General features: G+C 42.4%; 2 protein-coding genes across 5 annotated transcripts; both read left to right on the top strand.

The window, feature by feature from the left end:
• The first annotated feature begins 476 nt into the window (after positions 1-476).
• On the top strand, positions 477-21,509 carry ZC3H11A (zinc finger CCCH-type containing 11A). Of its 4 annotated transcripts, none has more exons than XM_062594809.1 (18): positions 477-607; positions 7,859-7,911; positions 8,320-8,522; positions 8,716-8,835; positions 9,567-9,690; positions 10,165-10,368; positions 10,898-11,014; positions 12,056-12,136; positions 12,579-12,689; positions 13,650-13,712; positions 13,960-14,055; positions 14,266-14,331; positions 14,868-15,368; positions 15,978-16,051; positions 16,795-17,113; positions 17,804-17,973; positions 18,415-18,482; positions 19,289-21,509. In XM_062594809.1, the coding sequence occupies exons 3-18, from the start codon at positions 8,469-8,471 to the stop codon at positions 19,545-19,547; spliced, it is 2,427 nt and encodes an 808-aa protein (XP_062450793.1). In that variant the 5' UTR covers positions 477-607; positions 7,859-7,911; positions 8,320-8,468; the 3' UTR covers positions 19,548-21,509. The 4 variants fall into 4 exon arrangements, with proteins under 4 accessions (XP_062450793.1, XP_062450790.1, XP_062450794.1 ...); XM_062594806.1 differs by lacking the exon at positions 477-607 and adding an exon at positions 820-6,487 and having other exon boundaries at positions 7,664-7,911; XM_062594810.1 differs by lacking the exon at positions 477-607 and adding an exon at positions 820-6,487 and having other exon boundaries at positions 7,664-7,911; positions 12,056-12,133.
• Positions 21,510-21,798: 289 nt separating this feature from the next.
• On the top strand, positions 21,799-23,872 carry SNRPE (small nuclear ribonucleoprotein polypeptide E). The gene is made up of 5 exons (XM_062594811.1): positions 21,799-21,919; positions 22,073-22,099; positions 22,655-22,717; positions 22,952-23,030; positions 23,590-23,872. The coding sequence occupies exons 1-5, from the start codon at positions 21,866-21,868 to the stop codon at positions 23,643-23,645; spliced, it is 279 nt and encodes a 92-aa protein (XP_062450795.1). The 5' UTR covers positions 21,799-21,865; the 3' UTR covers positions 23,646-23,872.

The following is a 23,872-nucleotide window of genomic DNA, read 5'->3' on the forward strand; positions in this document are numbered from 1 at the left end:
AACAAGCGACTTCCAGCTCGGGAAAAGCCGCCCCCGGGTGGACTCGGGCCCGCTTGCGCTGGCCCCAGACGGAGGTTTCCGCCATGGCGGCAGACAGAGCGAGGCGCCCGCAGGCCCGGGCCGCAGCAGGGGCTGAGGGCGTGGCAGGCGGGAAGGAGGGGGGTTCGCTGCGGGTTTCCCTCAGGTTTTGTTCAGGGATCGAGAAACTCAGGGAGACGCTTGGCAGCAGCAGGAAGAGGAGGAGGAGGAGGAGGAAGGAAAGACCCGCCCGCGCCGTTCTCTTCGCCCCTCCCTCCCGCGCCGCGATTATCGCTGTGTTACGCGGCGCCGCCCGCGCGTCGCTGTGTGCCGTGGCGGGAGGGACGCGAGACCCCGCCCTCATGCGTCAAGCGGGCGGAAGCAGGCTCGAGTGAAGCCGCGCCGGCCGCCATCTTAGCAGCGGGCGCGCGGAGGTGCCCGTATGTTGAGCGCCATCTTTGAGGCTGGCAGTGGTGAAGGCGACGGCCTGAGCGGTGGCTCCGGTGGAGCGAGGGGACGAGGCGACGGCGGCGGCAGCGGCAGCAGCAGCAGCAGCTCCCCAAGGGTTCGGTAAAGTGCCTGCTCGCCGGTAACTAGAGCCGTTCATAGACCGGCGGGGGAAGGGCCTGGGGTTGCGTCCCCGCCAGGCCCCGGGGCCCCTGCGCTCTCCTCGGCGGGGGGAGCAGGCCGCAGCCCCCGCGCCCGGCGGCCCAGGCCGCGGCCCCATCCCCGTCCCCTCGCGGCGGGGGGTCCTTAGGCAGGCGGCGGCGGCGGCGGCTCCTCCCCACTTCTACGGGGCAGCCCGGGCTCCCCCGGCGAGGGAGCGGCAGCCGGGGCGCTCCTCCGGGGCCTGGCGGGGGGAGCCGCTCCCGGCGGCCGGAGGCTGGGCCCCAAGGGCCCTCTCCCCCTCGCAGCAGGGCCGCTGCCTCCCCCTCCCCGCCCCGCCGCCCTTCCTGCGGTCCTTCGCCCTTCCTGCAGGCCTTGGCTGCCCTCCCCGGCCAGGGTGCCCTTCCCTGCGGTCTCCCGGGGGAAGAGAGACCTCGGAGTGGCTCCAGACGTATTTGAGTACGTTTCTGACCCCAATACAATGCCTGACGAGGACAGGATAGGCTATTCCGCGGTGAAAGCTTGTGCCTTCTTTTTGTAGCAATGCATATGAGGAGTATGCTGTAAACTAGTCATCTGACAGACTGCTCCTCCATTCCCCAAAGCAACTGCCTTCAGGATCTGACTAACTCTGGGTGCACCCAGTTGTCATAATTGTCATAATTTCTCCTTCAATTCCTTTTAAAAAGGAAGGAGTGATTTTTTTTTTGTTGTTGTTTCTTAAGAATCTGATCCTGCAACTTTCTGTTTTCTTATACTGAAGTTTATAGCGCAAGTGCAAAAGTCACTTTTGCCGCTGTAACAGTCAGTTTGTGGAGTTCACGGAACTGGTTGTTTGGGGTTCCTGCTGCACTCAGAAATCAAGTTCTGAGCCCTACTTTCAAAATACAAAGTTGTGTTACTTGATTAAAAAAAAGAACTATCCAGGAAATGGGTGATTTTGAAGCAAAATTGGAACCAGTTGTATTGGACACCCAATAAGCTGATCAGGCTGAACGGATAGGATTTTTTTTTCTGGATGGCCTAGTGGTACAGGAAGAAAGCTTAGAGAAAACTTCTCTTGCTGTCCCTTCTCATCTAAAATGGCACCCTTCCAAATGACTGCTTCCAGAGGAAATTGACTCTTTTTGAGATTTAATAAAACATTTCAGTGAGGAAGATGAATTGTCATTATTTCCATAATAAGTTGCTGTCAGGGCCTGGCATTGATTTCAGACATATAAAAAGAATGAGTGTATGTTTGTTCAGCATGCTAGTCTCCCCTGAGAGCAACTGCAGCAGCTTCATCAGTGCCCTCAGTCTGAAATTTATTTCTAATGCCAGTCCTGACAGCAAGGAGGAAAAGTTGATGGTGGACAGAGGGAAAGGTAGAAGAGAGCCACCTATTAGTATAGGGAAGAAGGGGTTATGGACTAAGGGAAAGCCACTACATTTGGGAAAAAAAATACTATCTAAAAATTTGTTAAGGATTTGGGCCTGCAGGTGCTGCTACAGCTGCAGGTGCTGCAGCTGCAGAAGTCATGTCTGTTGCTGCTGAGCAAGATGGAGAGAGCTGCTTTTTGGAGTGCAATACGTTAAAGCTTGTACTGTTGCCTAGAAGAAGAGCAAAGGTTTCTCTTTGTGGGACTTCTTCCGTGTTGATCCTTGGTTTACCTGGTATGCCATCTCCAGCATACGTGTAAGGAGAAGAGAGGAAAAACAAACAAAAAAACATTGGCTATGATAAGCCACGTACTTACCTGAGGACATCGACTCTACAGTAATACCTCCAAGTCAAGCATTTTGTGCATCGAACCATGGCTAACAAAATAAGTGTCACAGCTGGAAGTACTGTAAGGGAGGAAGAATTTGCCTTTAGTACGTCTGTGTCAGCCATCTCCCCAGATAGCAGTTATAGCAGTGGGAGTTTGATGCATGTTCCCAACTCTTTTGCAGTGATGATGTAGAAAAGTCAGTGGGCTTTTTTTTTCAACTCAGAGAAGCAGGAATGGACTCTAATTACACCCAGGTAAATCAGAGCTGTCAAAAAGAGTTTCCAGAGATGTGGGTCATATCAGTACAATTACAGCAGCCATTGCAGCTGCAGCAGTAGTTGTTCCTGGAGCATCTGGAGAAAATAGAGGGAGTTTTCTTTGTGAAAGCAGTACTGACAAAAGCATTTTGATGCCAGAAATCAGGATAAAGACATCTGCTGCCTGGATTTTCTTCTCTGTTGATGCTCAATATTCATGACAGACATCTTTGTCATGTCTGCAATGTGTCTAATAATTGTGTCAGTCAAGGCAAGCCAGGGGCTCGCCTTGGCATTTCCATGCTGCTGCAACAATTGCAGGTCATGCACCCTATACGCTGGGCCAGGATCTAAAAATCTGATGGTGCAGTTGGTAATGATGAAGTTCGGGAAGCACTTGTGGATTCTTCTACCATTCCACAAGAATTCTTGAGGTGAAAATTTGAGCTATTTCTTTTCAAGGAATAAGCTTACAGCAAGCTGTGTTTAGCATCTCCAGGTTTGGGTGTTCCTACTGCAGCTTCATCTACTGAGCCGAGTCTTGGTAGGAGAAAGACTACAAATGCTAGCTGTCAGACTCAGAGACTCTCAACTACCTATTGCTGTGAAGAAACTGAGATTAGAGAATGTAGTTGCATAACAGAGAAATGGAAGTATTACAAAATTGATTATTTAAGATTTTTTTTCCCCAAACACAAGCTTTTCACAAACTCATACGGACTGTGGCATGAAGTGATCAGTTGCCATCTAGAACACACTCTTTCACAGAAGTGGTTGTGGAAGGTTTTGGAGAAAACAGAATGCAGAAAAATGCATTTAGCAATTGATAAGTGAACCTGTGAACTCACTACAGACCACCTGACAGTGATGGCCTATTGGCTATCTTGTGATAAGCTGCCTTCCTCTGACTGCCGCAGCAGAAGTCCCCTTTTAGAGAATGGGCAGCTCACTGTAGCTGGCTTCGCTAAAAATTCTACAGCAGCAAGTGTCCTACAAGAACCAAGTTACCAAATTGGCATGTGGTTTTTCCTGATTCCCTCACCCTTGGCTTTGTAGCATTTGACAACACTGTGGCAACACCTGGCACTGTTATCAGTACCGTGTTTTACATATATTTCAAGTTTAGTGATTTAGAACTTCCTCAGAGCAAGAGCACTGAGAACATCTTAGCAGTTGCTTAAGAGATTTGCTGTCACTTTCTCATTCTGCTAAGGCCCATCAAATTCTTCAGGAAATCCAGGATGCAAATCATCTTTCACAGAATCTGCTGGAGCAGGAAATAGCCACTCAGTGGACATCTGCCTTTTATGTGTTAAAGCAACTGTAGAGCAGCAGAAGGTGGAGCACAGCTACTGCGTGCAGCCTCCTCCTGGGAGGGTGGATGGGGCTATTCTCAACTCATTCCAGAGGTCCCTGATGTCACATGCGTGTGACATTCTTAAGCCATTTGTTTGCGGCAACCACTCCGGAACTGCGGGCGTGCACTGCAGGTCCTGCTCGAGTGCTGCTGTCCTCGGTTTGCCTCCTCCTGACTTTGCAGGATCTGTGGAAAGACTCAAATCAAAGGTGCTTCTGTGGCTCTTGAACTGGGGAATGATTTGTCTTAGTCTTGAAACCAATTCTCTGCTGAGGTGGGCACTCAAATCCGAACACTTCACCTTGGCCACCTTAGATCTGTACTTTAAAGGCAGTTTTGAAGAACTGCTGGGTTTTTGAAGTGTTTAGCTGTAGAGAAATCTGTATTGAATGAGTGTCTGATCAGATATCTGCTTCAGTACAGGGTTATGTTTTGAAAGTTACAGAAGTGTTAGGCCGGTCAGCCTTTTAGGAACAGACTGATTTGCCTCTGACCTTAACTCAGGCACCATAAAGTGGCTCATCTTCAAACAGTTGCTGCAGCCACCAAGAGGCTGTTGTGCTCCTTAGCTGTGGCAACCGTAGAATTCTCCGAGGTCAGAATAAAAGGTGAGCGCTGGCTTGTCGGCGGAGGAGGCTCGCGGTGGCCGTGTTCGCTCACGCTGCTGTTCTTGGCTGGCAGCCTTGCAGTCTTCGCTCTGAGTGGGTCGTGAGTGACATGTTGTCCCCTGTCCCTCCCCACCCTCCTCAGTTTCTGAATGTGCACCTAGTCTAGGATTAGATACTGTTGAACAGCTAGAATTCATTAAAACAAGTCTAAGGAGTATTAATTGCAAGTGTTCCACTGTTAGCTTTAGACTTTGATAGAGGATGAGATCCCTTGTAGTAGGGAGGAGGTATTAGCAAGAGAGTATTCTGTGCTTCAGACCATTGGAAGTGCTGAATACGTACAGTTTATGTAGGCACTATGTGCACTATTTCTTACGATTTTTTAACACCTAGTGCACATTGCACTTTCAGCTATGGAATGCGCTAACAAGTGGGTGAATCGAGTGGTCTGTTTTGCAGCCGAGATAACACTGACAGATTGAAAAGTGAGATTGGAACGTGCAGTTCTTGGTGCTCTTCCTTCCTTGTCTTCTGATTGTCAACTCGTACGTAGCCTCTTATGAAGAGGGGTGTTAAGCACATTTGCTGTTTTGTAATGAGTTAAAGGCACACAAAAATAGACCAGGAATAGAGACTGTCAAAGCTAAAGTAGTTTGTGCTTTATGACCAAAAAGTACCTGTAGGTATATGCCTAGTTAAGCACAGTGCTGTAAGTACTGAATAATCCTTCCTTTGTGTGTGTTGGAGTGGAGAAGAAGAAAAATTTGTTGTTCCCCTTTTGCTTTTCTGTGAATTCAGTAGAAGACAAATGCTGGTCACCAAGCTGGAAGCTTAAAATGAATTCAAAATGTTAAGTGCAGCTCAATCTTAATAGAAAAACTTTACTACAATTCTGGAAGGAGGGGGGAGGGAGGGAAAAAAAAAAAAAAAAAAGGCCTTAAAATTCTTACCAGCTTTTGAGAGACTTGCTGAGTGCACCAGAGTTACTCATTTTTATTTGGGCTTTCAGGTGTTAGTTAAGTTGAATGCTGCTTAGCACTCAGATTGCCAAGTTAACTGACCTCAGTTAAAAAGAAAAAAAAGGTCTCTGAGTTATTCCCCCCCTTTTTTTTTTCAATGAAAGAACTTTTCTGGAATTTATAGCGGTGAGTTTTTGTTTTGTTTTAGTCTTACTTTCTTCCCATTCCTGAACAAGATATATTCAGATTCAAATTCTGAACAGCAGTCAAAGTGTATTCAGAAATAAGGAAGGCAACAAGCAAAATGTGTTAAATTTAAGCAGCTGAGCTGCTTGGACATTTGAAAGAGCTAATCTGTAGGGGCTTTTTTTTTTTTTTTTTCCTTTTTCTCCCCCCCCCCCCCACATTGTGATGGATATAGTAACCCTACATTATACAGGTGGCTGACACTCTTCCTATGAAAAAGAAATACAGCCTTCTAGACCATGAATTCCTTCTGATTTGGATTTGAAAATCTCTGCTTAGCAAAGCAGTGGTCTTTAATTACCATCTGTTTAAGTGCTGATTTATGCAAACTGAAGAAATCATGCTTGGAATTGCATTAATTAACAATGATATTGGTAAAACATTTGGCAATATATTTCTTGTCAAACTTGCATGCAAAAGAGCACCAGTAATCTTTAGAAGCTGCATAGGAGTTTGTATGACACAAAGTTTGGTTTTGAAGGTGCTAAGAGTCAAAAGTTGAATAAACATACCAATACTGAAGAAGGAAAGAGACATTGCTCTTAATTTCTGTTTTTATTCCCTTTGTCAAGCAGTCAAATACAGTAACTAATACAAGAACTCAACTTCTCCTCTCTTTATTTTAGATTTGGGAAAATTCCCTGCCAAAAAAAAATATCCTGGAAAATTCACTAGTGTTTGTGTGAGTAAAAGGTTCCAACCTTTTATTATTAATTTGTAAGAAGTATTTAATTCAGTTTTGTCCAAAAGAGTCAGAAATGTTTAGCAGAGAAGTGTGTAGCGTTTTAGTGATAGGGATCAGAATCACTTTAATTTGTTTCTGTTTTTTTTTTTTTTTTTTTTTAATCTGGTCTGGTTGCAGGTTTTATAGCATTTAGTATATATGAAAATTAGAAACAAAATATCTGACTTCGCATCAAAAAGCTGCTTGTGGCTAAATGGAATCAATTTCAGCTTCTGCAGCATCCAAAAAAATCATTAACTGTTAAGAATTGGACCTAAACAATCTTTTCAAACCTTTGATCTTGCAGCAATAGATAATGGTGGATATATGGATTGGGGAACAGCATGTGGTGGCAAACTTGTAGTATTTGTTCTCATGTAAAATTATATATATCCCAAAATCCTAATAATTCAAAATTCTTAGTATCATGCAGCCATGCCACTTCCAAAGTGAGCATTTCCCTGCCTCTCAAAGCTTGCTGTATCCTTGATCTGCTGTCTTCCTGCTCTTAATTTGGTTGCGACTCCAGATGTCTGATTAGGGCTAAAAGTATTGCTTTTGGTTATATACAACATATACTGTGCACGCTTATGTGTATAGATATGTTTATACTGTATGCATGTACATAAGTATGCATATTTGTATGCTGGCCCCCAAATCACTCACATTATAAAGCATCAGCCTTGAAGGAATATTCATCAAAATATAATGTAGCACTTTCATTTTTGCCGGTTCCCTCAAAATGAGACGCTTTTTATGCACCCTACTTGGCCAATAACCAAAACGTCTAATTTTTTGTTACCACTCCTGCTGATTTTATTATCACTCACTGTTGGCGTGTGTATAAACACATATGTGTATATGTATATGCACATTTGTGTATTTATATGCACAAGTATGTTTTTGCTATGCAGGTAATAAAGATGGGGGAAGATTTTTGTGTTTTCTTAATAGGTGAAGAAATCTTGAAGACCAGAAATTGGAACTTACTGAATTTTAAATTAAATATATATATATATTATATATATGTATATATAAATTGTCCGGCTGTGGAAGATGGATCTTCATTTTTGCAGCCACTTTGAATCACAAGTTCATCTTTAAATGAACTGGGTTTTTTTTTTTTTTTTGAAGAGCTAACTAACCCTGGCTGTCTCCAGTCTGACAGAGTATTCAAATGGACTTGCTTCCTCCATTAGTTATAAGATGTTTAAAAGCACATCCTGTGTTTGAATTGTGGATGAGAGGTTCCCTTGGCAATGTGAGGAGGAAAATTCTTTCTACCCCTTTATTATTAATTCACGGATTCAGTGTTGGTTCGGCCTACAGGAGAAGTTAACTGGAAGTCTTTGAAGATCAGTACCTTTGCTGAGATTGTCCAGGTGGGTGAACTTGAAGATCCACTGCAGTTGGAAAATAATGTTTCAAATGTCAAATTGTATTTTGTAGAAATCATTTAGTACCCATAGCTAATCATTGACTGATAACTCAACTGTAGGATCGCTTTTTTAAGAAGTAGCTCTGGTATTGTGATTAAAGCTAGATGCAGCGTTTTTTTCTGTGCTCTGAGGCACGTAAATATTGCTAAGAATGTAGAAGAGTGTGTTTTGTGACAAATTCATGCAAATTTACTTTTTTGTGTGTGTGTGTGTGTGCGCTGGGATAATTTTGTAACCAGCTAATTTCTAGACATTGCACCCTTTTCAAAACTAATTCAATTAACTGAAGGAAGCTGGAAAAATGCATAGTACTTTATAATTGGATTTTTGTTCACTTAATGCTTTCTTCAGGGTTGCTTTTAAAAGAAGATTTCACTGATCAAGCCTGTAGAAGACTTTCAGCCCAAGAAGGAACAAAGCCAACTCTTGTCAAGAGTGAAGACAGTCCCTGTGGAGAGACAACGCTGACAACCTGAGCTTGTTCTAGGAATTCATTCAGCATGTCTAACCAGGGAGATGATTGCTATTTCTACTTCTATTCCACGTGTAACAAGGTATGGCCGAGTGGTTTCTTAATTATTTTAAATTATTTTTAGTTTGTCGGGGGAGTCTAGGGAGAGACGTGCTAATCTCTAGTAACTTAATCTAGATTTTACTTTGAGTTCTAAAAAATTGTCCTAATAGCATGAGCATTTTTTTCAGGCTGTGGTATTTTTTTCTTTATTGTTCGTTTCCTTTTGGTTACAGGGAGACAGCTGTCCCTTCCGCCATTGTGAAGCTGCTCTAGGGAATGAAACAGTCTGCACACTGTGGCAGGAGGGTCGTTGTTTCAGGAATATCTGCAGATTCAGACACATGGAAATCGATGTGAGTGTTTGCGTAAAGATGTATTTTCAAAATAAATTAATAAAAGCATTTTTCATTGCTGTAAGTATAGGATAAATGTATTTGCTTTAAAGTGAAATGGCTGTGCACTACCACAAGTGAGATGGGAGCAAATTAGGGGGAGGAGGGGGAAATTAATGTTTTAGATGCATCTCAGAGTGAAAATTTTGTGTTAGATGCTGAAATTCTTTTCTCAGCAGATAAAAGAGTAACCACCTTGATCAAATTACTTAAAAACTGTCTCTGACAGCTAGGCTGGATATTGGCCTGTCAGGTCCCTTCTGTCCTGGATTCCTTCAGATAATGTTATTCTGGCCACTTTTTTCTCTGGGGTACTAGAAGGTGTGGAAAAAAACATGGGGAAGAGCTGAAGCTCTGAAAGAAACTCAGATAAATTTAACCTGTGTTATTTAAGATATTCCCCCCCCCCAAAAAAAAATCCTAGTGTTTGGCAAGGTATATAAGTTTAATACACCTTCAGTTGGAGAAGATAGGCATCCTCACATGTCAATTCAATGTCAAGAAATATAGATAATTGTTACAATTTGTATATATGCCCTGAAATACTTTTACTGGTGAGCTATGATTTGATATGATGCCTCAGTGTTGCCTTATGATAGTCCTCTCCGAACATAATCTGGAACTATGCAACTTTTTGCAGATAAGTTTTGTTCTGAGTTTTCTTTTTTTCTTTTTTTTTTCCCTGTCTTTAGAAAAAACGCAGTGAGATTCCTTGCTACTGGGAGAATCAGCCAGTTGGCTGTCAGAAGTCCAACTGTGCATTTCATCACACCAAAGGACGTTACGTTGATGGACTCTTCTTACCGCCAAGCAAAAGTGAGGTTTTTTTTAGGTCTCTTTCCTGTTTAAATATTTAACTTTCAGTATTAATTATAATTGGATACAGTACTGTAGAAGACATTAAGCAACTGTCTGTTTATAAATGCAGGAAAAAGTCCGCAGTGGTAGCCTCTCATCTAAACTGAATGTACTTCGGGGATTTACTTATTTATTTATTCCTTTCATGCTCAACTTCTCTATGCCTTGAGCGATCATTGCCTTTCAGGTTGCTTTTCTCATGTAGACTTTTACTGGCTAGTAAGAAGGTGATTTTTGTGTGTGATGTGGAGGCATTGTTCACAGTTTGTGTTCGTTGTTCGTAACCTGTGACAGAGTAGGGAATAAAGAGTGTAAGTTCAGTTACCAGATAGGTAAATGTGTTGCCTTACCTGCCCTTTTTATATGATGAGTGCAACATTGAGGTCAAAGTTTTAAATGGCCAAATTACAGATGATTATACTCTTCCTCTAGCTACGCTGCCAAGTCCACCTGAGTCTGCAGAAGATGATATGAAAGCAGCTCAGATATCTCTGCAACAGAATAAACTTTCTGTCCAGTCAAATCCATCTCCACAACTGAGAGGCGTAATGAAAGTGGAGAACTCTGAAAATGTCCCGAGTCCTACCCATCCTCCAGTTGTAATCAATGCTGCAGATGATGATGAAGATGACGATGGTGAGCACACTTTAGTTCTTTAAAGCATTTGTGCCATAAATTAATCTGTAAATCACAAGGTATCTGAAAACTGGCTATTTTTTAGGCAGCCTGTCTGGTCAGAGCGCTTGTGCATGATTGGCAGTCTGGCAGAACTCATAATGTGGAAGGGAAGCTCAGAAACAGTCTTGTTTAAGCTGTTCTGTTGTATGATGCTGTACTTCGGAAGAGGGAAATCCCCTCCCTGATTTGTCTGAAGAATCTTGTCCAGTCTAGGATAAAAGATTGTTTAGTCCTTGAAACTACAGTTAACAGCCAAAAGTATTTGATGTTTTTGCCCAGCTGTATTTATATGAGTTGATTAAGACTGTGGCTGTTTTTTTTTAATAAAGAAATAAGAATCTAAAACTACTTGTTTGTGTTCCAGTTAAGAATATGAGCATGAACCATGGACTGAAATATCAATGTATGAGCTACATAAATGTGGACAAGCTGATATTCTTGCCTAATCCCTACTACTTAACTGGATAGGTTTATTTTTCCCCTTTAGATCAGCTTTCTGAAGAAGGAGAGGAAACTAAAACACCTGTCCAGCAACCAGCTACAGAAACCCCTAATGGATTGCGGATAATTTCCACTAGGAAATCCAATGCTAATACAAAACAAGGTATACTGACACCTGTAATAGGATGAATCTAGGAATGGGCACTTTTATAAATACAATGAGCAGTATTTCCAAGGCTTTTGCCAGACAGTACAGCCCACAGGAAAAAATGGTTAATCTTGTATGGGGGTCGTGGAGCTGGTGGTAGCTTCTCAGCAGTCTGAAAGAAGCTTATTAGATCTTGTCAGGCTGGAAGTTTGAGCAGTGTCAGGAGGCTTTCAAATAGAAATGCCATTGTGATTTCAAGGTACCAAAACTAGTTTTACTAAAGATAATCTCTGCTCAAGAAACTGAAGTCTTAATATTGTAGGAATGGCACACAAGAGCATATAAGAACAGCCGAAGAGGCCTGGGTCTTTTGCTACAGGCTCTCAAACCAATTTGCCTTACATGCATTGGTGTAACTCGGATTTACCTCCTAGCTTACCCCTTTATCCCACTCACCTTCCAAGTCTGTTTTTCTAAGAAAAATGAATTGTTTTGTAGACATGCTATTGGAGCTATTTTTTCTGTGAGAAAACATCAAAGAAACCTTTTCTTTGTGTTTATGTATGTAGCATCTTAAGGCAGCTGAAGGACAGTTTGACAATTAACTCAAAAGCAATACACTAAAAATACAGAAGTAAATAGGGGCGGTGAATGCACTCAGATATCTCATTCCTACTTGAAACCTTACGTGTCCTTTGGCTCAGAAAGGTAGACTGTTTGTTTACCTTTGTAGAACAAAATGGAGCCACAGAGTGGTGTTATAATGCCTGCAAATGTGTCTTTTCAACCGTTGTAGGAAATTGCATATGTAAGGATAAAGGAAAATAATATCTTATAGATAGACTTTACTTTAAAGGATGGGAAGAGGGGAGAAGAAAGGGGCCAATCTCAGACTGAAACATCTTCAGTTCTATGGCTCTCTTACCATTGGGGGATAGGGTTCAGTGCTTATTTTAGGTACTCTGGAAAATTGCTGAGTCCTAAGAAGCTTGAGGATCTGTGCTTCTCAACATATGCCTCTAAGCCTCAGTTCCATCAACTGTTTTGTGTTTTCAGATGAGAAGTTGAATTTTGGGATAAAAACACTTGAAGAAATTAAATTGAAGAAACTGAAGGAAAGAGCAAAAAAACAAGGTGGTGAGTTAATATTCTCCCTTTCTTACTAACCCTTCTGCTTTCTATTCGTGTTTTTTTTGTTTTTTGTTTTTTGTTTTTTTTTTTCCCTGATCCTATCCGGATAGCTGGCTGTGCATTGGTGAATACAATTGTTTGCAAAAGAAGAATATCTCTTCTGTGCTAATGGGTAGAGATTGCAACTGGGAGCTGCTTGGGGAACAGACTCCCATGTTCCTTTGTCTGGGTGCCTTTAGCTCCATTGGCATACAACCTGTTTTCTTGAACTTGGAATTTTAAGTGCAGATTAGAGGCAGATTGCTCAACCTGTCTTATTTCTGTGCAGTGGTCATTCTGTGTTAGGCAGAGGTGAATACTTACTATCACAAAGACCAAAAGATATTTCTTTGGTGTTTTTTCTTTCCTCCTCCACTAAACATTCTTATCTTTTGCTTGCTCTGATCAGAAGGTCCTTCAGGAGTTCCTGTTCATCCACTCCAATCTCAGACTGTTCCTGTGCCAGAAAAGGAAAACGTACGGACAGTAGTCAGAACCGTGACACTATCCACAAAGCAAGGTAGTAAGGAGTACTATTGTTTTCATTTCAGTGGTTCCTAAAGTTAAAGGTTAAGTATGATTCAGTCACGTTGGTCTGCTGGTGCTGCCTTTTTCTGTTAAAAAAGATGACGGGAATAATAATTTGTTGTGTTGCGATAGGAGATCAAGAAGTGTTTTTGATCAACCTGACATTAAGCCATAGCTGATCACATATGATCACCATCTTACAGGCTCGTGAACATGTGCTTATCCTTACTTTTGTGTTCCTGAAGCCCGATGGGATTTGTATATGAGCTAATGTGTTTACAGCATGTGTCAGAGTTCGTATTTGCATTAAATACAGCAGAGATTAGTATTTACATTACTCCGTCTTTCTCTGCTGTATTTAAAGGCAAAACAAATATCAATATGCAAATAGGGTTATCTGAAAAGCAGGTGAGTAATGAGTGGAAAGAGCTATAGAAAAGTGTTACACAAGAAACCAATTTCTGAAGCATTAAAGAAGGCAACAGTGGCATTTGTGGATAGTAGTGTGATAAATGTTTGTGTATTTTTCAGATCTGTGCGAATTCCTTTTAAAGAAAAAAAGTGTAGAACTACTTTTACTCATAGTCGTTCACCTTAGGAAGGAATATGTTTCTGAAAGTTTGTACCTAGTATTTTGCTTGCTTATGACACTGTGTAACCTTCTGTCTTGCCCAAAATACAGTTTTCATGCAAACTCTGGTTCATTAGTCACCATTTTAGCAGGAGGTTGAAACAAGGACTCAGACTATTTTTTTTTTAAGTACATTTTACAGTTGAAACATTAGTTTGTATGTTTTGGCTCTCAGAATAGTGTTATCTTTTGTGACATAGCCTTCTTGTAATACTTCGAGGATGAGGGTTCAGAATAGGTCTATACATAGAGGTTAGCAGCTAACACTTTTACTGGCTACTGTTTTTTGAGAACTGAAGAGACTATGCTTTGCTGTTTTAGGGGAGGAGCCTGTAATTCGATTGAGTCTTGCAGAGAGACTGGGAAAACGGAAAGCTTCCACAGGTAATAACTCTTTGTGATCTGTTATTCAGATGCTTTCATCTAGATTCAAGGGTATTTCTGAGGTGAGAGAGAAGAAAATACATTCTAGCAGAGATGTGATTTGATTGTAGAAATGGCAAATTGCATTAGCAGCTGGAAGACAAATACAAGAAAATATATCCGGAAAAATTGAAGTTGCTTGTTGACAGTTCTAAAATCTTCCTTTGGAGAAACATCCTTAAAGTATTTGTTTTCTTTCTGTCTGAAGCTGATGAAAGTGGCCTTCCACTGAAGCGCAGCCTTGCTGAAAGACTGGGGAAGAAGATAGAGAGTCTGGAAAATGCTGACAAAACACCAAAGCGAGGTAAGCTGTTAAAGATACCTGATTTCAATACACAGATCTTCAGTTCAGGCTCTCTGTTTGTCCTTTTTTCTTTTGGTTCTCTTTGCATGTTGGTCGAAGCCTCAAGGTTGCTTCGAATCTCAGTGAAGCGATCTCCTATCTGCTTTTGAAATGTGAGCACAAAGTTGAGATTTATGCAGCCTGTCTAATTTTGTCTGTTCTCTTTTGCAGTTCAAGTCCCCAGGTCTCTGAAGGAGAGACTAGGTTTGCCTTCTGAACAGACCAGTACAGAGACAGGTAATAACTGGATGTTAAATTTGCCTTCTCTTTCTGTGAACCTATACTATTTCCACACAGACTGGAAAGTTAGTTTTAAAAAATGCCTGATGCCTCTTGCTTGAGCTCTTCAGATGATGGCTCTCAGAGGTCTAGTTCTTGATGAGTGTTTTCCACTTGTACCTCATCAATGTTTTTATGCTCCTGCTCTGAACCATGAGCAGCTGAAGTATGCTTAGGCCCAAGCCAAACAGAATCACTAGTGGGGTTTTTCGTTTGTTTTGTTTTTTTTGTAGCAGCTCTCTCTGGATAGTGTTGGTCTTCAAAATCTAAGAAGGGGCTTAAGGGCTTAAAGGAAAAGCAGAATGTGATGCAGATACTGCCCTGAGATGTTTTGCTGGGATCACTCAGGATGATTAACTTACCCTCGTACTGTGACCAATTTTGGAGACTCAGAGTGTTGTTTAACTCTCTTAAGTGTTGGTGCTTTTCTCTCTCTGTTTTTGTTTTTTGGGATTTTGGGGATTTTCTGATGATGATGATGATGATGATGGCAGAGAAAGCTGCCAAGCCAACAGGAGAGATCCACGTGAAAACTCTGGAGGAAATCCGTCTTGAGAGAGCTAATCAGAGACGAGGAGAACCTCAAGCTAAACCACAGACTGAAGGGCCTTGTAGAACAGAAAATCCCAGCCCAGGGACAAGACCTTCCGCTGCAGTTCGCATCAAAACTTTCTCAGAGGCCCTAGCTGAAAAAAAACATAAGCAATTGGAAGAAGAGAAGCAAAAAGCAGAAGAGTTGCCTGTCAAGGCAAAGGTTGAGGGTGATCCCAAGAAGCAAAGCATACTAGCTCCGTCTGTGCCTAGCAAAGTGCAGTTAGAAGAGCCGACAGGTAAAGCCAAGCCAGGAGGAGAGGTGCGTATTAAAACCTTGGAAGAAATCAAGCAGGAGAAAGCTCTGCGGATGCAGCAGAGTGGAGAAAACGCTCCAGCTCCACCAGCCCAACCTGAACCTGCCCCAGCAGGGAGGAAATTGTTGCGGATCACAAAGCTAATAGGTAATAAAATGCCCCGGTGAGGTGCTTCTGCTGTCAAGCAAATTCAGTTTGTTCAGGATTCACTTTGCTTTTTTCTTATATGTATGTTAGAGGTTAAAACAGTTAAATGCTACCAAGTAAATAGGCAAAGAAGTACCAGAATGGTGGTTTACAGTATTTCCCACTGGAAAATTCATTCTTTGAGAAGCTCTGCAACCTAATTTTTCTCTTCCATTTTTCTGCTATCTTTTTATGTAAGGGACCTTCCCTGTGTTGAATTCAAGTTACTTTCCTTTTGGACATATCTGTGTTGTTTAGCCTAGTTAATGATATACTTGTTAATGATATGCTTGTGTTTGTGAATCTTGTATGAACTTCTTAATTTGAGGGCCAGTTTCTGTTAAAAATGACAGTGTTAATTATCTCATCATTAAGATCTTGTAGAAAGAGGCTATATGATCGAGGGAAAGAAGGTTCAACTGCTGCCTTTATTGAACATGTACTTTCATTGAACATGTACATGAGCCTTTCCCTCAATCTCACTGTTAGATGAGAAAATTAACATACCAGGGACAGAAAAGTAACCAGATTTCTTTACTTATACTTTTTGAAAATTATTTTGTTTTAAAGCACCCGGAAGAGAAGAGAAGAAGATAGTAGAAGTGAGCAAGCCTTCTTCCAAAGCTGTCTCTTCACCTTCAGAGGCGAGTCTTTTGTGAACACATACCTGTGTGTTTGTGTGTGTGTGTGATATATATGTATATATTCGTGCAACTACTGGTAAGTTTTGTCCCATCATGTTGAACTGTGACATACTGTGTATCCCTAGCTTGAATGTATTGCTACCTTTCCCTGTTTGGTAAGTACTGCAATGAAGTCTAATTCCTGTCGCTTCCAAAAGCATTTCTGGACAACATTGTTATCTTCAGACTTTGAATTAGTGATTATACCTGACAATGAATAAGAAGCCCTATTAGCACAAGACTTAATCTACCAGGTTAATGGGGAGCAAATGTTTTTGTTCTCAGTGATTTATTCTGTCAAACTCAAGGCTTTTTAAAGTCCTTAAATAAGCATTTTAATAGAAAAAGTTAGAGCTTTGTATTAGAGGTAATCAGTCTGTCAGTGTCTGCTGTATTACGAGTTTATGTGACTGTTGCTTAGCAAGAATGGAACAGATTACAGCCAGAGTCTTTTGCTGTATTGAAAAAGTTTGCTATGCTGGGCATTGCAGACATATGAAGCAGTATTTCTATAGCAAAGCGTGGGTCTTATCATAGTTTTATGTTTTTATTATAATTCAGATCATTGACTTTTTTTAAAAATGTACTCTGTTCCATATGGAGCCCTTTGCAAAGGGATTGCCAGTCAGATTTTCGTAATGAAATCTCCAAAAATTTTTGTCAAATTGTTCCTCTTCCCCCCCCCCCCCCTTTTTTTTTCCTAGCCCTCTGACCAGAGTGCAACTAATTCTAAAGTTCAGGTAAAGAGTTTTGAAGAGATAGTGAGGGAGAAGCGGCAACTGAAACAACACCAAGAGGAGAAGCTTCAGAAGGAAGCAGCTACTGTGCCATCTGCTGTTGAAAAAGCAATCAAAACTCCAGCATCTGGGAGTCCTGAATCCACTGTGGTGTCAGGGCCAAACTGTCAGTTTACAAGGAGGTTATTGGTGAAGTCTCAGGAAGATGGGGTTGATAGCCCAGGAAAGGATGCTGATGTACTACCAGGGAAACAGGCAGCTCAATCTCTGGAACGGAAAGCTAAAAGTAAGTGTTGACTAGAAGATAACAGAGCTATTTTGGGCTCTCTCTCAAAAGAAAGGTGGAAAATGACAGTTTTTGTGCTGTAGTTGTGGCTGGGTACATATTACCACTTGAAGTGGTACAAAATGAAGCGTGGATTTAATTTTTTAGTTCAATTCCATTCCTGCGAGCCTGGCCTTGGATCAGCAATGGGAGATGAGAAGATGATAGTGCACATCAGACCAAGACACACTGTAGAACAGCTTAATAAATCTGTGCATCATGAGTGCAAGAGAGAGGGAGCTTATACGGCAGTAACGTAATCCCTCATGTTTTGCTGTAGTCACTACTATTTTTTGAGAAATCATGGCTTTTAAATACAAAAATTGTTTTTATTTGTGAATTTTCTTAGACTCCATACAGTGCTTTAGAAAAGCATTACTTTCACTTAAGATTGCTCTGTGTTTGGGTTTTCCTTATCCTGGTCTATTATTTAGTGTTACTGTTAAGTTTCTTTGCTCCTCTATATCAATTGTTAGCAAACAGAATTCTCTATATTTAAAAGGTTGCTGAAAGTCTGGGAAATGGCAGTGCTATTCTGCTGACCAAATATATTTTAATGCCCTGAGCAAGGATTATGGAAATGTTAAAAGAAACTGGATATTTCTTAGGGCAGAGCAAGACTATATCAGTTCTCTTTTCCTTTTGTTCTAGCCAAATCTAAGGTGAATGTGAAGCTGTCGGATGGGAAAGCTACCTCCCCTACAAAGCAGGCACTGAAACGTAAGGCAGCTGAGAGTCATCCCTCTGCTGTGGCAGCTGTGAAACCATTGAGCAGCACTGGTGGTGACATGAAGGAGCCTCCAGCTAAAAAAGCAACTGTGGTAAGAACACTTGCTGAGATAGTTGCTGTTCTGTAGTAAAATCTATGCTTCAGTTTCACCCTCCTCTTGAACAAATGATGGAGAACAGAGGTGTTCTACAGCTCTTTTGTTCACTCAAGTCCAGTAATGGTCTACAGGATGATTGTTGTCCCTTTCTACTTCTTACTAGATGAATGACAGTATTTACAATATTTTCATAATATTCTTCTGTTATTTCTCTGTGGCATTTTCTGTTAATGCTGTGTTCTTTTTTTTTTTTTTTTTAAAAAAAAAAAAAAAGTCATTCGTAGGCTTGAAATTAGTCTTAACTTTCCTCATGAAAGCTGTGGTACTAGATTTTGGTGAAGGCCCAGCAGTGCCAAAGAAGCAGCAGTGTGGAAGAAGCATGTACTAAAAAATCATTTTCTTGTGTGTCATAAATACTGTCTTGCTTCTTCCTAGGCTGTTGTTCCAGCCCTGCCAGAGGATAGCCTGGTCACTATTTCTGAAAGAGAAAAACCCAAAGACAGGTGACAACCAAAACTTGTTCTTTTTTCTTGGTCACTGTGGCTTTCACTTGAAACGTACGTTCTTTCACATGCGGAAAAACTAGAGTTTTGAGATGATTAATGCCAAAATCAAAAAAAAAGGACTCTGCTAGGACAAATCATAAGACTGAATTTTCCAGCAGCGAGCAGGAATTCTTATTTAGATACTTCTCTTAAAATGCTGCAAGTTGACAGTGACTTTTTGGGTTATCTGAAGACCTGAATGAAGATGGGGTGAAGTTGGAGATGGGTCAGAATGGAGGAAGACCTCTTTCTTCTAGTTTCTTGTGAAACCATAAATGACAAGTGTTCGCTTATACCTTTTGTTGGGATGGCATTCTGTAGAACCAAACATATATCTTGGCGAGACTGCTGGAAGAGCAGAGAGAGGTGGTAGATGAGGATCAACTTTCTATATTTGGAAGCAGAGTCTGCAGAATATGTCACAGGAAAATAACTAAAACAATGAACAGGTATTTGCAGAGGTTGAAACCTTGGCCTCTTGACAGTCAAATCAGTAAATATGGCAAAGTGTCTCTGGCTATAAAAATTGAACTGTATTTGCCAGATCTCCAGTTGCTCTGTTTTCACAGATAAATCCCCTAACTGAAAATGTATCTGCTAATGTTAGTGTATGAGAATCTAAACTAGCCCCAGCTTAACTGAGAAATAATCCATGTGTAAAGTGTAAGAGGAATTAACTGCAGTTTTAAGAGCTAGTTGGCAGAAAATGCATCTCCAGTTAAGGAATGTCACATACTGATTGTTCTCTTTCTTGTTCTCCAAAGTGCTGAACCGCATATTGTAAGCCAGGCAGATTCTGTGGCACAGTCAGAGGTCTCAAGCTCAGCTTCTTCACAAGCAGTGGTAAAGACACGCCGGTTAAGCTCCACAGGAGCTGGGAAAGCACCTTTATCTGTAGAAGATGACTTTGAGAAGCTTATTTGGGAAATCTCAGGAGGCAAACTGGAAGCAGAAATTGATCTGGACCCAGGGAAAGATGAGGATGACCTTCTACTTGAACTTTCTGAAATGATTGACAGCTGAACTGCATATTCTTCTGTTTTCAAAAAAAAAAAATTAAAACTGTACATTTTGTTGGATACCCTGAGATGATCCTTTTTCTAGCTGAGGCTTTGCAATGAGTCTTAAAGCACATTTGAACTGGTAGAAATTGGCAATCTCTGCACTCAGTTGTCCTAAATTTCCCTGCTGGTCAGAGTTCAAGTCCTGCGCATCCGTTCTGTTACTATTGGTGGCAACCTTCAATGTTAAGAGGACAAAGCACTTCGTTATTTCAGACCAGAAAGATGCCCATCTACAAGCTGTGGTGGTTGTGAATTGATCTACTGAGTCAGTGATGCTCTGAAGGCTTACACTTAAAGCTTCTTTCCCTGCCCTGCCCCTTCCTTGGCAAAACACAGTATTGGGTGTATTTCAATGTTTTTGGATTCTGATTTCTTGGACAGTTGATACTAAAGCCTGGAGTTACTATGTCAACTCTTGATTTCTATTTATGTATGCTATCATTTTGACTTTACTCTTTTAGGGCAAATTCATGAAAATGAAGGGATGGGAGGGAGCAGAATAATTGCTTCTAGCATTTTGGACCAAACATGCTGCCAAGGGTGATGGTTGGAGTCAGTCCATCCAGCCTTACTTCTCTTCAATTATCAGGGACAATACAATATCAGTGTGAAAAGCAGCAGCTATACAGTATGGCTAGAATATCCCCCCCTTTTTTTTTTTTTTTTTTTTTTTTTTTTTTTTTTTGTACTGTATCAAAGCTTGGGGGTTTGGTGCTTTTTGCTGATGTGAACAGGATGCTGGGGTGAGAAGTCAGGATTCTTCGTGTAGTCTGCTGTGAATCAGTAAATGAAGAATTGGTTTAAGTGCCTCTTGGTTCCAAGAATCACTCCCCTGAGCTGCTGGATCTTCTGCTGGGAAGTGACAGCTGCTAGGGTTAACCTTAAAACGCTGACTGTCAGCTTTATTTGAACTCCTGTTGGCCGTGTGGCGTCTATCTGATGATGTGGTTGTTGGCATTGAACCAACAGGAGGTTGGTGCCCAGGCGAGCAGTCTTGAGACTTGGTACTGCTGTGGAACTGACTGTGCTCTCCTCTTTAGGCATGTCCTAGGGATCCTTTCCTCTCATCTCCCTTTTACTTCCACCCTGCCATTGAGGCTTGAGCTCCATGTAGAAGTACTCATTGGAGTCAGGATTGGAGGTTACTATCCATCTGTATGTGCAGTCTGAAATTGTGACCCTGCAGAAAATAGCTGAGACTGGGGTGTATTGTGTACCCTGCCACCAGTGATCATTTTCCCTAGCAGATATATTTTTTTAATTATTTTCTTAACTTTCTGGAGAACTTTAGTCTCTTCCCATTATCATTTGTGAAGCTGTAGGGGCCCTCAGGCATTTGCTGCTGGCAGAGGAAAATGATTTGTCTAGTTTATTGTAAATATTTTTCTCTTTGGAAGAAAACACTTGTGTGCTTTGATAATCCACTGTGATGTCTTAGTTCCTAGAGGAAACGTTTTGAACCAAAATTGGAGAAGCCCGTTCTGAAGAAACTGCTGTTCTAGTTTCAGAAGGGTCACCAAGCTGGCACCTTCCTCCAAGGAGGGCAGGACACTGCTGACCCTTTATCCTGCTGAAGGACTGTTTCGTGATGCAACTTCTGCCAGCTCTGGCTGCTTGTGCACAGACAGAAGTGACTGAGAAGGAGAGGAGCACATGTGAGAGACTGATGTGGAAGCCTCCCCCCTTGCTTTTTCTCTCCCTGCTGTTGCTTAAGCAGAATATTCTCTTCTGTTGTCAGCCTTCTGACGGGATTTTGTGTATGCCGTTGTTTCTGTAAATATTTTATTCTTTCATTTTATATTTGTATTCTATTTAAGGTATTGTATTAAATGTAGTTGGCCCTCTTCCACGTTCACCATTAGTTGAACTGTTCTACGTGATGGCAGTTACAGGTGTTTTTAAATAAACCTGGCGCAGGAAAGGTGGTGGCGCGTGGTCTCTGCAGGGCAGAGGGGCCGAGCTGCAGGGCGGCTCGGGCAAGGGCACGGGGAAGGGGGCTTCCCTGAGCCCCCAGAGGGGAAGGACGGGTTCCCTGAGCTCCTCTAGAGCGGGGAGCCGGCCAGCCCTCCGGCTGCCCCCGCCAGCCCTCCGGCTGCCCCTTGGCACGGAGCAGTAGAGACGCGGTCCTCCCGCGCGCCCGAGAGCGGCCGGGCCGCGCGCCGCGTCCTCCCGCAATCCCACGGTGCCGCGCGCTCTCCCGGCGTGCCCAGCGGCTTCCGGCGGGCGGGCGGCGGCGGGAGCGCGTGCCTGGAGGCGGGCGCGGGCGGCGGCGCAGCCATGGCGTACCGCGGGCAGGGCCAGAAGGTGCAGAAGGTGATGGTGCAGCCCATCGTATCCTTCCGCCGGCGGAGCAGGGCTCGGGGGGGGGGGGGGGGGCGGGAGGAGAGGGCTGGGGCCGGGGCGGGCTGCGAGGCCCGCGGGGCGGCGGCGGCCTGTCGCTGCCGGGCTCCGTGCTGTGCTGTTGCCCTTAACCCTCCGCTCCAGAACCTCATCTTCCGCTACCTGCAAAACGTGAGTACCGGGCCGGGGAGGCGGGAGGGTCCGGGGTGGGGGGGAGGTTGCTGGAGCTGCCTCTGTGCGCCCCGGGCTCAGCAGCAGGTTTGGCCGCTGCTTTTTTTTTTTTTTTTTTTTTTTTTCCTCCCAATCCGCCCCCCCCCCCGCATTTTTAAAGCCGATTTCTCTTAGCTGGCGAGATTCCTGTCATTAGGTTATAGAACAGCTAATTCTAGATTCAGAGTTTCTTTTCCACATTATCTCCAAAATTATCTCCATAATGGGAGCCTGATCACAGAATCACACGTGCGGGAATGTGCTTTTGTGTCTCCTCTAAAATATATGCCAATACGCGTGTATCCATGACTTCTCCAAGTCATTGAGAAAAACATCTTAAATATGTCTGAAGACACAATTGAAACCAAATTTGAGAGTTTGTCCTTTAAGTTTGCGGAACTGCTGTGGCTGTTGGCAATGAGGATCCAGTTGAGTTCTTAGTGTACAGGAGAGAGGAGCAAAATTGCTTGGGATGTTTATGCTCATATTTTGCTTTCTTCCTTCATCGTTTTGCAGAGGTCCAGGATCCAGGTGTGGCTCTATGAGCAAGTGAACATGCGGATAGAAGGCTGCATCATTGTGAGTATTAGGATATAACCTTATTATTTCTTTTATGGTTTCTCCAGATTCACAGATTCTATTTTTTCCTCTCAAGGAAAACACAGTAGAGTAAAAAAGCACTCCTTATCCTTCTAATGAATAGTCTTAATTGTCTAGCCTGTGTCAGCATAGCTAAGGATAGTTCATATCATTGTTGCTGAAGTTAAGAGCAGAGGACTTAATTCACTAACCGTTTTTGTTGTTTTTTGTTAGGGTTTTGATGAATATATGAACTTGGTGCTGGATGACGCAGAGGAGATTCACTCAAAAACGAAATCAAGGAAACAGCTGGGTACGCCTGCATAATCTAAATGCTGTATGGTCTGAAACGTGGCTATTTGAGCCTTCCAAATGCAAGTACTTTCAAAATGTATGAAGACTGTTGATTTTGAAGTATAGCAAAGGGATATTGGCTAGATCTTTGTTCCTGCTGTTTGTTGATCTGGTAGTTTTGTTGGATGTACAGGAGAGTCTATCAGTGTGTGAGGCTGATCTTCCTTACACTTGCTGTGACGCCTCTGAGTGTCACCTAAGTGGTGGTATTTAGTGTTTACTGGCTGCTGATGAAGACAGTGATGGGCATAGTGCTGCTGGGGCACAGAGCACTAGAGTGGAGATTGTGCCCGATACGCTGTAGTATGAACTGTGTGTGTGGGCCGTGTGCTGCCAGGCTTGAAGTCCTGTGATGTGGCCAGCAGGCCTGTCTGTGACTGTAGTCTGAAAAAACCTTATCAGTTATCATATGGGCATCTTAAACATCTTTGCCTTTGTGAAATGTTATGTGAAAACATGAGGTTATCCTCAGACCCTGGGATCTTTCTAATCCCCCTTTTCCTTTCTCTGTGTTGCAGGTCGGATCATGTTAAAAGGGGACAATATCACTCTTCTACAAAGTGTTTCTAACTAGAATTTGCTGTTCTTCACTTAGAACAATAGTTACTGTGCTTCAGAGTGGATAAAGTGCTAGGTCATGGGAACATGACCTGCTGGTAGATAGGAAGCTGTGTGTAGCTGGGGTTGCATGCTGAGTTTAAAATGACTTGTTTCTTTGTGGGAATATTTTTTTTTTAACTTTGAAATGATAAAAGATGTATTTCACAAATAAACATTTTTCATGTTAACTGTAAACATAAA

The sequence above is a fragment of the Rhea pennata genome, chromosome 25, assembly GCF_028389875.1.
Source record: "Rhea pennata isolate bPtePen1 chromosome 25, bPtePen1.pri, whole genome shotgun sequence".
In the NCBI taxonomy this organism is placed as follows: domain Eukaryota; kingdom Metazoa; phylum Chordata; class Aves; order Rheiformes; family Rheidae; genus Rhea; species Rhea pennata.